Here is a 13,240-nt window from a genome sequence, read left to right as displayed (position 1 = left end):
CCCTTGGTGTTTCCTTATGCTACTTTGACCTTTCAGCCCATCGAATGATTTGTACTACAAGCAAATTACTGACGCGGAATTATATTAATTCAATGATTTACTGTTTCGAGCGACTTATTTCGTTCAAGAAATTTAGTTTCGCCTGCATGGAATCATGATGATTTTTTATCAATCGCAAGATGATCTCCTTTCTCGTTTCATCAAAATGACTTCGCACGGAGGTTTATTAAATACAAGTTCTTAACGACCTTGCTTCAGTGCCAAACCCGACGTGATATTTGATACAGCGGTATTAAGTAAGACTCAAATTTGCTTCGATTCCATTTTTGTGGTATTTAATAAATCGTCGTGAATTCTCTAAACCGAAGACAAAATGAGGTTCCCACAAAGTGGCATTGTAAGGGAAGCACGTGGTCGCTCGGACGACCACCTGCTTCCCACAGGTATATTCTTTTGGGACGATTTTTTTGCAAAAACGACCCAATGGGACTTTCAATGTAACTACTGACGCACATTAGGTACAATTTATTATAAAATAAAACCACAAGAAACGAGACTTTTGTAATATTTACCATTCCCGATATAAATAGTGGTTTGTAAATGATGTTAATAAATAAAATGTTGTTTTATATACTAATATAATAAAGAAATTTTATTAAAATTCCCATTAAATCACTAAAAAAGTTACGGGTATTATAAATATAATGTTAATGAAGATGTATAAACTAAAGAGATAATAAAGCTAAATTAAAATATACAACAAGCTTTACTTGATGTTTTGGATGTTAGTTTTTAAGTACTCGAGCGTTTAGGGAGGAACGCAAGTTTTTGCTTGTCTTTATCGGATTCTCTCCACAAACGCTCGCGAATTAAGCTAGAAATAATTTTACAATCTATTCTTCTAGCTCCCTTATGACACTTTCTAAATTAAAATACAACTGTATGTCAATTTAACTCAGTTTTTTGATCCTCGGATTAGTCCAACTTTGGCAAAATTTTTAAAAATTTCAAAAATACCCCGTAATCGATAGGTGCAAGTAAAAACCAACCCCGATATAATCAGCACACCTGACTCAAATGTACGAAACATCGTAGGGGTTAGCGGGCTGAGGTACGTCCAGAGGTATTTTCAGGTGATCAGGATCCTCATCCGAGGACGTCACGCTCGACTGTTTTTTCAGGGTGTGTCGGTACTTGGCCGACTGAACCCGCTGCTGCAGAATCTGTAAAGATAAAATATTGAATCAAGACAAGTTCCACTAAAACCGCCCGAGCCGTTTAATGTTTGGAGGGGTTAGAAGCAATTACGCAAAGAAATCGATAGCTTCGGTTCACTGTAACCTATAAAGTATCAATAAGTAAGGTTTTGACCTTTTCATTGCTGCAACAGCTTGGACTGCTACTGATTTATTATTAACTGGTGTTTATGACCGACTTTACAGGAGATTTGAGTTTTATGGGCCACGGTTGAATAGGAACCGCCACAAATCACCCCGTGATGTTTCCGGGCTATCGAATATTTGTTTAAAAATTAAAGTATTCAATAAACCAACAATAGGGGCCAAGGTCCGTTAATATTTTATCTTCGTTAACAATAAATATATTTTTTGCAAAAAATAATGAGTATCTAATAATAAGGGTGGGTAAAGTTAGCCCTCTTATTCAGGTTAAAAATAAATGTTTAACGAGCGTGAAAATTTCATTCTGTTACACTTACGCATCACATTTTTTTCACTAATCGATGCTTTCTTTATCTAAATTTACGGTAAACCGCATGGGCATTCGATCAAAAAGAATCTGCTATAGAAATAAATGTTGACCTTCCAGTTAAAATGAAAAGAGACGGGGTTGATTCGGTTGACTATATTTAGTTTAACAAAGTTTAAACACGCGCAAAAAGTGTTATTGCAGGGTAAACTCTGATACGTAGTAGTAAATTTAGCTGATTTATTATAATCGATAATAATAACTAATTCATTCATTCGTTCATTCATTTAATAAAATGTGTCACTATGTCACGAAATTTAAGGTTATTCGAGTTCTACTTTGTCAAGTTTTATTTCGTATTTATGATGATGACACTGTAATACTTCCTACTCCAAAGTGTTACGAGTTTCATTCCAACTGGAATCATCGTTATGGCAAACAATTTTTCAATTACGTCTTCAAGCGTATCGACCCAGGACCGAATTCGAAAAAAGTATTTTCCTGTTTAATAGAACGGTTTATTTAGTTTTTGGTTTACAACTCATGAAGAACAATTATTGTGAGAGAACTGAAAACGCAAAAAAGTTGAAATGCTTACCTATACAACTTTAAAGAGGCAGATATTTAACAAAAAGGTGAATTAAAAAAGCAGCAACTGAAAAACAAAATACAGATTAAGTTACTATGCTTTGCGAAGCTAAAAAAAATTTCAAGGTATTTTTCCCTATCTGACATTTCAGTTCAAGAAAAGGGTAAGAAGATAATGGAGAAAATTAGAGTAATAAACGAAAAAGGCTGAGATGATAAGATCAGTAGTGACAATAAGAAGTAATTAAAAAAAAGCTAAGAAAGAACATAACATCTAGATGTTATTAATTATTACAAAACAAAATAAAACTGATTACAATTTTTTAACAATGGATAATAAATGACAGATGAGATGTATTTTCACTCAAAATTTTGGGGAAAGAAGCTGAGTAAGTAATAAAAAACGCAAATAAAGCGACAAAGATAGGAACAAAAGCTGCTAAAAATCAAAAGGATAAGTAAGATGTGTCACAAAAATAAAATTCTATAAAGGTCCTGCGATAATAGTAGTAATGTAATAGAAAATAATGTAGTAATAATGGGAATTGTATGAAAGAGTGTTTGCTATATCATAATTTTAAACAAATAAAATTAAAGCATTTCAAAACGTAATATGAAATATACATGTTTTAATCTACTTTAATATGTTATCTTTTAGACATTTTGTTGAAACATTTTTTGTTGACATTTCTCAAAAATTAAGTCAAGACACGCAAAATTTTGAGACTGCATCATCAAGTTTTTAGAAAAGAAAATTCTAATTCCCTGTTTCGCTATGTTAATGATAACTTTATTCTATATATAAAATTTCAGAGCAATCTATTTTGTAATTTCTAAGATAAACTGCAAAATTCCGTTATAGAATTCTGATTTTTTCCAAAAACTTGTTATATTTTGTGTATTTAATTAAGATTTATTTAGCAAAATTTTGAGATGACGTCATCAGCTTGTAGGTGGGGAAATAGACAAATTATCATTAGCCTTTTACCACACACACGATATTGTTAACTCATAACAAAGATTTCACAACAATCTCTTCGGTAGTTTTGGATATTCTTTGTTTAAAAGACGACAAATGAAAACAGTTCAGAAGTTATGTAACTTGCCTTCTGGAAGTAAAACATTAAAAAATGTTTAAGAGAACATTTGAACGTGTGTGAATGTGAAGACGTGGAAAAAAAATCCCGATGTTTTATGACCCCAGAGTATGAAAAAATAGGTCCCCGTTTTCGTCTGTCTGTCTGTCTGTATGACTGTCGTCCATGTCTGTTGAGCATTTTATTATACAAATAATCTCCCAAACTACTAACCTGATTATTGTGAAAACTTATATGTATTTTAGGAATGTAGTGTAGATGGTAAAACGTTAACCAAACTTTGTCTGTTCATCGCCACTAACAGTTTGATGACGTCATTTCAAAATTTTGCATAGTAAATGATTGCTTAAAATCTAATTTAGCAGTTTTTGGTGTTTGAATATGGAATTATAAAATAAATAACAAAAAAAAAGGATAGGATAAGATATAAGATAGATTGAACAACAGTATAGAACCAAAAAGGGCAATGGAAACATTTATTAAACGGAATAAAGTAGAGGTCAAAGACTCTTCAAGATATGGCTGAAAATGTGCAAGATTGAACTAGAAAATATGCAGAACAACGCAAGATAATGGCAAATAAAATGGAACAGAAGATATGTAAATAATAAGTTAATAAAAAAGGAATTAGAAATACAATATAAATAAAGCAAGTACCAACACCAAAAAATAGGAAGGGAAGATAAATCAAAATTAAGTACGAAAAATTATCATAGAAAAAAAAAGCCGAAAGGGATCAAAAAATAGGAAGCAATTGTTATAGGACGGACGGGAGAAAACGAAGATGCAACAAAAGAAACTAAAGATGGGTTCTATGCAGAACTCCAAAAAGCAATAGATGAGGAAGAGGAATGGGAAACTTCAATGGCAAGGTAGGGAACCATAATAGAGGCATAGAAGAATTTTTAGGAAGAGAAGGAGAAGAAACAAAGAACAACAACGAAGAAAGAAATTTGTATTGAAAATGATTTAGCATTAAGTATAACAAATAAAATTGAAAGACAAAGACGTATACAAGTATACGAGAAAAGTAACAAGTAATCATAAAAAATCAACTATAGATTATTTTCTAAACAGAAAAAAAAACTGAAAAATTTGTCGAAGGTTATTTCGACAGGACTTCCCTCCCCTCTGAAATACAATAATACAAATATAGCTTTTTCAAAAAATTATAAAATTTGATTATGTGAATTTTATTTTTTATGAGAACCCTTATACGTTAAAATAAAGATATGTATGTAACGTTAAAATCAATGTAAGGAAGCGTGCTGGGAGTACGTACTAAATGAGTTTTCCCTTAACAAAATTTTGTGATAACGTCGTATATCACTTTGGATAGGTGCATAACAAATTTTCGAGAAAACGTAGTAAGCCGTTCCCGATTTAATCAATAAAATAAATTGATTCATTCATAAATTTTATGAGTCACCCTGTATAATAAATATAAAAACTTTTAATGCAGCGATAAATCGCAAATATAGACTCATCATATTTTGCACATTTTGGATAGGATTTAGTCGGCAAAATTTTGAGATGGCGTCATCAATTTTTTGGGAGGGGACAAACGAATAAATTTTGCTTAACGATTTACCAAGATTACGATAACTTTAGAATATTTACAAGATTTCAGAGAAATCGGTTTTGCAGTTTCAACGTTATACTGCTAAATATTGTTATTCAGTTTTGAATTTTTTCCAAAAATTATGGATGTCTAGGGTGAAAATTCGCACGGATTCACATACGACAAGTGCATTAGTATCTTACTGTGTATAAATTTTGGAGATGATGTCATCCCATTGTTGGTGGGGACGATTGTCCAAATTTTAGTTAGATTTTAACCATCTCATAATATTCCTAATATATGTACTTATATATATTTAGAGATTACTTGTCTAATAAAAATGGATGGGTACAGACAGATAGACAAACAGACAGACAGACAGACGGAAACCGAAGACCACTTTTTTCGTACTTTAGAGGTCATGACACGTCGAGAAAATATGAAAGTGACAATTCGGCCGCTTACGCTGGAGAAGGAAAAATACAAAAAAGAATTAAACAGAAGATAAATAAACTTAAAGAAATAAAATATCGAGAAAAATACCAAGAAATACTATATGGAAAATTAAAAGAGCCAGAAAGACCTGGAATAGAAGAAAAACCACGCGAATTCAAAAACACTTTGCTACATGCTACTAGAAGAAGCTGTGGAACTACAAAAATAACAAACGAAAGATAATTGAAAATAAGAGAATATTGTGCCCCAAAGACAAAAAAATGGAAAAGATCTCTAAATACAACGAGATCAGAAGATCATGAAGCATACAAAGAAAAACGCAAAAAAATGAAGAAGGCAATGAATGAAAAAACAAATGTCATGGATAAAATTCGTAGAGAACCTGGCCTAACCTGATCTGACCTAACCCAAAAGTACAGAGAAAACCAATAACTATTTTTCGGAACACTTAGGCAGCTAAATCAAAATTAGTAAATTAATATAACTAACATAAAAGATAAAAATGAAAACATAATCAAAAATAATCGACATTTCAAAGGATTTACGGAGAATAATCTAGACAAAAAGGAAGAACATAAGAAGCAGAATGAATGACAGGAAATATTTAGAAACAATACAGCAAGAAGAATAATTATGAAAGGTAAAATTAAGAAAAGCACCTGGGAGAAATAATAAACATCCGAAATTAGAAAATACATGGAAGAAAAAGCAAGAGAACAATTAAACAGGCTAGTGAATGAGATAATGCAGGGAATAAAGATATATAATTGTAAAAAACGTACTCAGCTGGGAAAAATTAGTCTAGAAACTTAATTTTCCGGAAATCCAGCTATCTCGATTAAACGTAACTTTTCCTAATTCGAACCTTCTGAATAAGAATCTGGGACCAAAAACATTGTAGAAGAGTTTTTGATTTTTTTTGTAATTTTTAATGCTTGAGTTTTTCGAAAATAACATTGTTCGGTAAACGTTACATAGATTCTAAACGGATGTAGATACCTAGCTGAAAATATTCTCCTCTGTCCAGATAATCATAGGAAATCGAATGATAAAAACCGCAAAATCCTATCTTTGACTATTCAAAAATTATGGGTCGTCAAGCTCACAATTAAGTTTTTTGAGTTTTTGGTTAAAGGAGGATTTCGTTTAAAACAGTGAAAATTTTCAACAACCGATGCCAAAAACGCACTCAGATAGGCAAAATCCATCTAAAAACTTAATTTCAGGCGGACTGAAACATGTCTATAAAAATAAGCCTTTTTCCGGAGATATTCCGGTCAAAATTTTCGAATTTAAGCCAAATCAGCTTTCTCCGTTAAACGCACCTTGATTTGTCTGATAATACTTGGTCCTTTTCCTAATTCGAACCTCCTGAGTAAGAATCTGGGATTAAGCAGATTATAAAAGAGCTTTAATAAGATTGATTTTGGCAGATGACATACCCTCTAAAAAAATAAAGATGGGGGCTAGTACTCTTCATGATAAGACTTATTTGGCAAAGGACCTACTCTCTAAGAAAATAAAGGGCGGGTGGTTGGGGATAGTACTTGCTAAGATAAGACTGATTTTGCCAAATGACATACTTTTTAAGAAAATAAAGGGCGGGTGGCCGGTGCTAGTACTTGATAAGATAAGACTAATTTTGCCAAATGACATAACCTCTAAAAAAATAAAGGACGGATGGGCGGGGCAAGTACTTGTTAAGATAAGATTGATTTTGGCAGATGACATGCCCTCTAAGAAAATAAAAGGTGGGTGGGTGGGGATAGTACTTGCTAAGACAAAACTGATTTTGTCAAATGAGATACTTTCTGGGAAAATAAAGGGCGGGTGGGCGGGGCGAGTACGTGCCAAGATATGACTGATTTTGACAAATGTTTTTTTCTCTCTCTGAGAAAATAAAGGGCGGATGGGCGGCGCTAATACTTGCTAAGGTAAGACTGATTTTACCAAATGACATACTCTCTAAGAAAATAAAAGGTTGTGGGCGGGGCTAGTACTTGTTAAGATAAGACTGATTTTGGCAGGTGACCTATACTTCTAAGAAAATAAAAAGTGAGTGTGTAGGGGTAGCACTTCCGAAGATAAAATTGATTTTTTCAAAGGATGCACTTTCTAAGAAAATAAAGCTTCAAGAATTCAAAATCGAGAAGTTTATAACAACTCATCACATGCATCAAACAATGTTCATAAAATTGGTTTTACTAAAAGCATCAAAATATAATCAAAATAGATCTTCACGTCAAAAATCAACAACGAATGAAAAATTCATCACAATTGAGATCGGGTGGGTGGGTGGGGCTTAATCTTTGTTTTTTATTAATATATAGAATTCTCTTTCAACAACGGGTTAGTTAAACATGTTTTCAGTTTCTTGTTAGGAAAAGAAGACTTCATATCTTAAGAAAATATGGACAAAACATAAGCCCCGCCCACCCACCCCTTCTCAATTGTAATGAATATTTCATTCCTCGTGAGCTGAAGGGCGGAGTTTAGCTGCAAAATCTTCTACAAGAAATTACCATATGAAATATTCTTTTAAAAGGGTAGAGTTTTTTGGAGAAATATTGATGTTACGATTAAACTCCGCCCTTCGTCTGATTAGGAATGAAAAACTCAGCACAATTGAGATTCAGGCGGGTGGGTGGGGCTGAATTTTTTTTTTTATTTTATTTTTTTTTTTAATATATTATATAGTTTTCTTTTAACAGAATAGTTAAACATATTGTCAGTTTCTTGTTGGGAAAAGAAGACTTCGTATATTAAGAAAAAACGACCAAGTATAAGCCCCAATCCCTCAATTGTGATGATGTTTTATTCATCGTGAGCTGAAGAGGGCGGAGTTTAGTTGCAAAATTCTCATTTCTCGACAAGAAATTACCATATGAAATATATTTTTAAAAGGATAGAATTTTCTAGGAAATAATATGTCACAATTAAACTGCCCCCCCTCCTCCCGTATATTTCGGAATGAAAAACTCATCACAATTGAGATCGGGACGGGTGGAGCTTAATTTTTGTTTGTTTGTTTTAATATATTATATAGTTTTCTTTTAACAGGATAGTTAAACATATTGTCAGTTTCTTGTTGGGAAAAGAAGACTTCGTATATTAAGAAAAAATGGACCAACTGTCAAAAACGTCGACATCGGTTCAAATTCCTCTGTTGATGAAGAATTTCAAATAAATAATATTATCGGCATTTTCAATACTTCTTCGTTAGCTTATGAACCAAGAATGTCCATTACAGCACAAATTCTTGACAAACCAGTCAGCATCATTTCAAAGAAAATCTTCGAAGCAGTGAATCTTAAAGTGACTCTTCGAAGTACAAACATTCAATTTCGTTCCTATATAAAACAAATATTTAAAGTTACAATGTTAATATAAAAAATATCTAAACTGTTAGATACACAACAGAAACTAAATCTTCCTCTTGTTTTTGTATTTTATAATATATGACTGTTTTTGACATTTTTGACTATTTTTCAACCATTTTCGAAAATTAGCTAGACATTTGCTTCTAGATTACGACATCCAGAAGTCATTTTAGTCTTCGTTTCTTCGAAAATTTCTATCGTTATCTTGATAAGATAAGACTATTTTTGGCAAATAACATATCTTCCAAGAAAACAGAGGGTGGGTGGGCGGGGCTAGTATTTTATAAGATATGACTGATTTTGACATTTTTGACCATTTTTCAACCATTTTCGAAAATTAGTTAGACATTTTCTTGTAGATTTCGACATCCAGAAGTCATTTTAGGCTTCGTTTCTTCGAAAATTTCTATTGTTTTTCCAAAATCGCATGTTAAAATATAGCAATTTTACAGTTTCAGTAGCAAAGAAAGTACCATCTGAAATTCATCACAATTGAGACTGGGGCGAGTGGGTGGGGCCTAATCTTCTTTTTTTTTTAATATATAGAATTTTCTTTTAACAACGGGATAGCTAAACATGTTTTCGGTTTCTTGTTGGAAAAAGAAGACTTCATAAATTAAGAAAAAATGTACAAAATACAATCCCCGTCCACCCACCCGTTCTCGATTGGGATGAATATTTTGAACTGAAGAGCGGAGTCTGGTTACAAAATCCCCGTTTCTCTACAAAAAATTACAATATGAAATTCATCACAATTGAGACTGGGGCGGGTCGGTGGGGCTTAATTTTTTGTTTCAATATATAGAGTTTTCTCTCAACAACAGGATAGTTAAACATGTTTTCAATTTATTGTTGGGCAATGAAGACTTCATTAATTAAGAAAAAATGGACAAAATACTTGGTAAACTACAATTGGTTGAAGGACCAAATTAAACGAAAATTATAGAACAGATAGATAGACAAGGAAGTCTTTTCATAAGATATGTTTGTGGTACACCTACAACTCATTCAAAAATCTTCTTAAACTAATTTCGACCAAATACATTAAATGCAATTTAATTATGTACTGTCAAAACGTAGTGGTCTTCGAACAAAAACGCTAAACTTCTTTAACAATCTTCCTACTTCTGGTGATAATTATAATATAATTTCATTATCCATGCCTTCTTTTCTTAAAGAGTAGGTAACTTGCCAAAATCAGTCTTATCTTAGCAAGTACTAGCCCCGCCCACCCGCCTTTTATTTTCTTAGAAAGTTGGTCCTTTGCCAAAATAAATATTATCTTGGCAAGTACTAGCCCTGACTATCCACCCTTTATTTTCGCAGAGAGTGGGTCATTTGCCAAAATCAGTCTTATCTTGGCAAATATTAACCTCGCTCATCCGCCCTTTATTTTCTTAGAGGGTATGTCATTTGGCAAAATCCGTATTATCTTGGCAAGTAAGATATTAAGATATATGGAAAAGGAGACAAAAGAAATTGCAAAATTTATTGATAGGGATATAACATACTATCAAGTGTCCCCGGAAAAATATTTGCAACAATAAGAACAGAATAAGAGAAAATATTGGAACAAGAGCTAATATTTTTGGAAGGCAAGTCCGTGAAAAATTTATAAACAAGAAGAAAGAGATACACGTTTGTTTTATAGACTTGGAAAAAGAGAAAGAGAGAAATAGATAACGAAACAATAAAAATGATAAAAGAAATGTGTATAGAGAACATAAAGGTAGTTACAACCAACAACGAAGAATCAAAAGAATTTAAAACAAAGATGGGAGTGAATCGAATCCTTTACTCAATAGCATTGGACGAAGCAAAAAGGAAACTCAAGAAAACAACGAAAAAAAAACAAAAAATGGCAAAAACACCAGAAGATTTACAAAGTAATTTAGAAATCATAGACAGGTAATATCAAAAATAAAAATCAGAGGAAAAATAACTCAGGAATACGTAAGTTCCAAATGCAAAGAGATTTCAAAAATCCATTTTTAACGATTAACTAAAAAGGAATTTTATCGAATAAACATTTGTTCAGAACACAAGATCTTTAAATTTGACGAACAGCGAAAAGCTTTTATACGTAATTGCAAGATATATTATTAATTTTGAAGAGAATAAAGTCCTGAACATGACAAATGATAAAGCTTTTGATCGCATATTTCAGCAAAAACTATGTAACAGACACATTCCACGCCAGTGGCAATCTTGTGCGTAATTCAAAAATATTTACAAAAAAACTGGTTGTAGTTGGTGAGTTTAAGCTCAATTTTAACCATATATCAGAATTACTTTTGTACTTTTTCTACTTCCAAGAAAATGTCTGTTATAACGTTTTTCCACTAAGCAAAGATACGGTCTACAAGTTGTAACGATTTTCGATAAATTTTGCAAATAAAAACCACACAAAGCACCGGACACAATAAATTAATGTTTTGACGCTCATATTTGCCATATCATGCGAACTGCAAATAACTATCGTAAAAAACTCCGCTAGAAAGTCATGCAACAACAATTATTTACCTGCTGTCGTCTAATTTCGGCCTCGTCGAGCTTTTCCTGAAGCTTGACCAAGGTCGTCGTCGGACTAGTCTGCTGCTCCTCTAGCCTCTGAAACCTCTTCGGCGGATGTTTCTTAATAATACTTTCTTCCCCTTCCTCTTGAAAGGCAATCTCAAACGACAATCCGTTCGCTAATAACAGTAAATGAGGATTTTCAAGACTGTGGAGCCTACAGTATCGTTAACCAACCTCCTTTCTGTAAATTATTCACAGTGGCAGTCTCTAGAACTTCAGTCTGGGGATCCTCTCCTTCCAGCGGCGGTACGTCTGAAACGCTTCTCGGAATGGAAACTTTTCTCGTATCCGGATGGCCGTTAGATAACTCAGTAACTTTATTGCCATCTAAAGGCTCGACTGTTAAGTTCTTTGCAGCGCTGCAGCCCATACCTTAAAAATATTCGCTTATAATGGAAATGAGGATGTTGATGGTAAGGGTTTGCCAGTTATTCCGATTTGCATATCTAAGTTCAAGGACTGCATGAAAGGGGAAATATTAAAATAAGTTATGCGGATCACGACAGACGATGGCTATCGTCACGTGGACTTTTTCTCTTTAATGCCTCAGAACGCCATTGTTCTCCGAAATTATACAGATTAATAGAATAAAAGGATAATCAAGTTTTTTGGGTCAATTACTGGAATCCGCTGTGTTTGTCGAACTAGCTCCAGAACAATTTGAAAAAATTATTCTTCCTATTATGCGGAATTAGTCTTGCATTAATAATGGGATTCCTCAATCATTGTCTGTGGGACGGCATTTGTTGTGAGTGACGCGTTTATGTGAATCGATAGCATGTGCTTTCAGTAAAAATAAATTACATTTGTTGTAACGGCATGATAAAATATGAATCGATAATGTACAATAGGGGCAGGTGTCATTAAAACCGTTCTCTCTTCATGGTGGCTAATTAAAATGCAGCTAAAGTCACGTCGGATTAGATTTGACGATTTTTCCGTGTGGGAGAATTCCATTAAAACTTACATTAAGTACCTGGAAAAACTTGGCTAATGTCTCTTATTCTGGTTAAAGTTGTTTAATCTAAAAGCTTCGAAAATTTAATAGCTTCAAGTTATCAAAGTACGACAAAGTTTCTGCAGCTATTATTAACTACGAAATTAGCACAAGTTTAAAGATTCATTAAAGGCAAGAGTGTCTATTCAGTCCTCGTGAATGATTTCTGTGTGTTCACTTACCAAAGAAACTTTAAGGGAATAGGCAAGTTTCAGTCTGTCGGAGCTGAAACTTTGACGATAAATATTTACTGGAGTGGAATGGCTTTAATTGTTGCAACACTACACGTTATAAAGCATTCAAAACAAAAAAGAAAAAAATATTTGATTTATTAAAAAGGCGGCAAATGTTGAAATAAACGATAACAGTTAAGAATCATTTTAAAACTTAATTTTAAAAATCATGGAATAGCATGAGCTTACCTATAATTAGTTCGATGTGTTCACACGCACTGCCGCCTTTACCCTAAAGGAACAATTGTCTACTAACGTATTCATTTGTTAATGTACACGCACTTACTAGCGTTAAAAGGGTTAGTTTTGTAATAGTTGCGGGGTTGAGCACCTGTCTGAGACTTGCGCACTATTAATGTTTACGTTGAATGGACTTCCATTAATATAATTTGAGCATAACACGTTAAAATAAAAATGATTGATTCTAAAAACTTTTTCGACGGTGGTTATTAATAATGTAAATATTGACTGCTTAGCTTTCTAAGTCGATATTCATAACGGTTCTGGCGTGCAAGAAAGTTATTGTTTTTTCTTAATAATTAGGAAAGACAAATATGTACACATATTTTTGAGAACTGAACCTTTTCAACCAATGGGATTACTTTTTTCAGTAATAATGACCCTGACACAATGAATACTGTATT

The 13,240-nt window shown here is 32.9% G+C and overlaps 1 protein-coding gene across 1 annotated transcript; it reads right to left on the bottom strand.

Annotated features, from left to right (window-relative positions):
• Nucleotides 1-513: 513 nt before the first annotated feature.
• Nucleotides 514-12,867, bottom strand: LOC135129295 (uncharacterized). Its single transcript, XM_064056462.1, has 4 exons — nucleotides 12,786-12,867; nucleotides 11,541-11,738; nucleotides 11,313-11,482; nucleotides 514-1,223 (listed from the first exon to the last, which is right to left on the bottom strand). Exons 2-4 carry the CDS (start codon nucleotides 11,734-11,736, stop codon nucleotides 1,074-1,076), a joined length of 516 nt encoding a protein of 171 aa, XP_063912532.1. The 5' UTR covers nucleotides 11,737-11,738; nucleotides 12,786-12,867; the 3' UTR covers nucleotides 514-1,073.
• Nucleotides 12,868-13,240: the final 373 nt, after the last annotated feature.

This window comes from Zophobas morio, unplaced genomic scaffold (genome assembly GCF_036711695.1).
Source record: "Zophobas morio isolate AGI-343-1 ecotype UQ-CSIRO unplaced genomic scaffold, CSIRO_AGI_Zmor_V1 ptg000014l, whole genome shotgun sequence".
Classification (NCBI taxonomy): Eukaryota; Metazoa; Arthropoda; class Insecta; order Coleoptera; family Tenebrionidae; genus Zophobas; species Zophobas morio.
The sequence above is the reverse complement of the archived record's forward strand: the minus strand, read 5'-3'. Positions and strand labels throughout refer to the sequence as shown.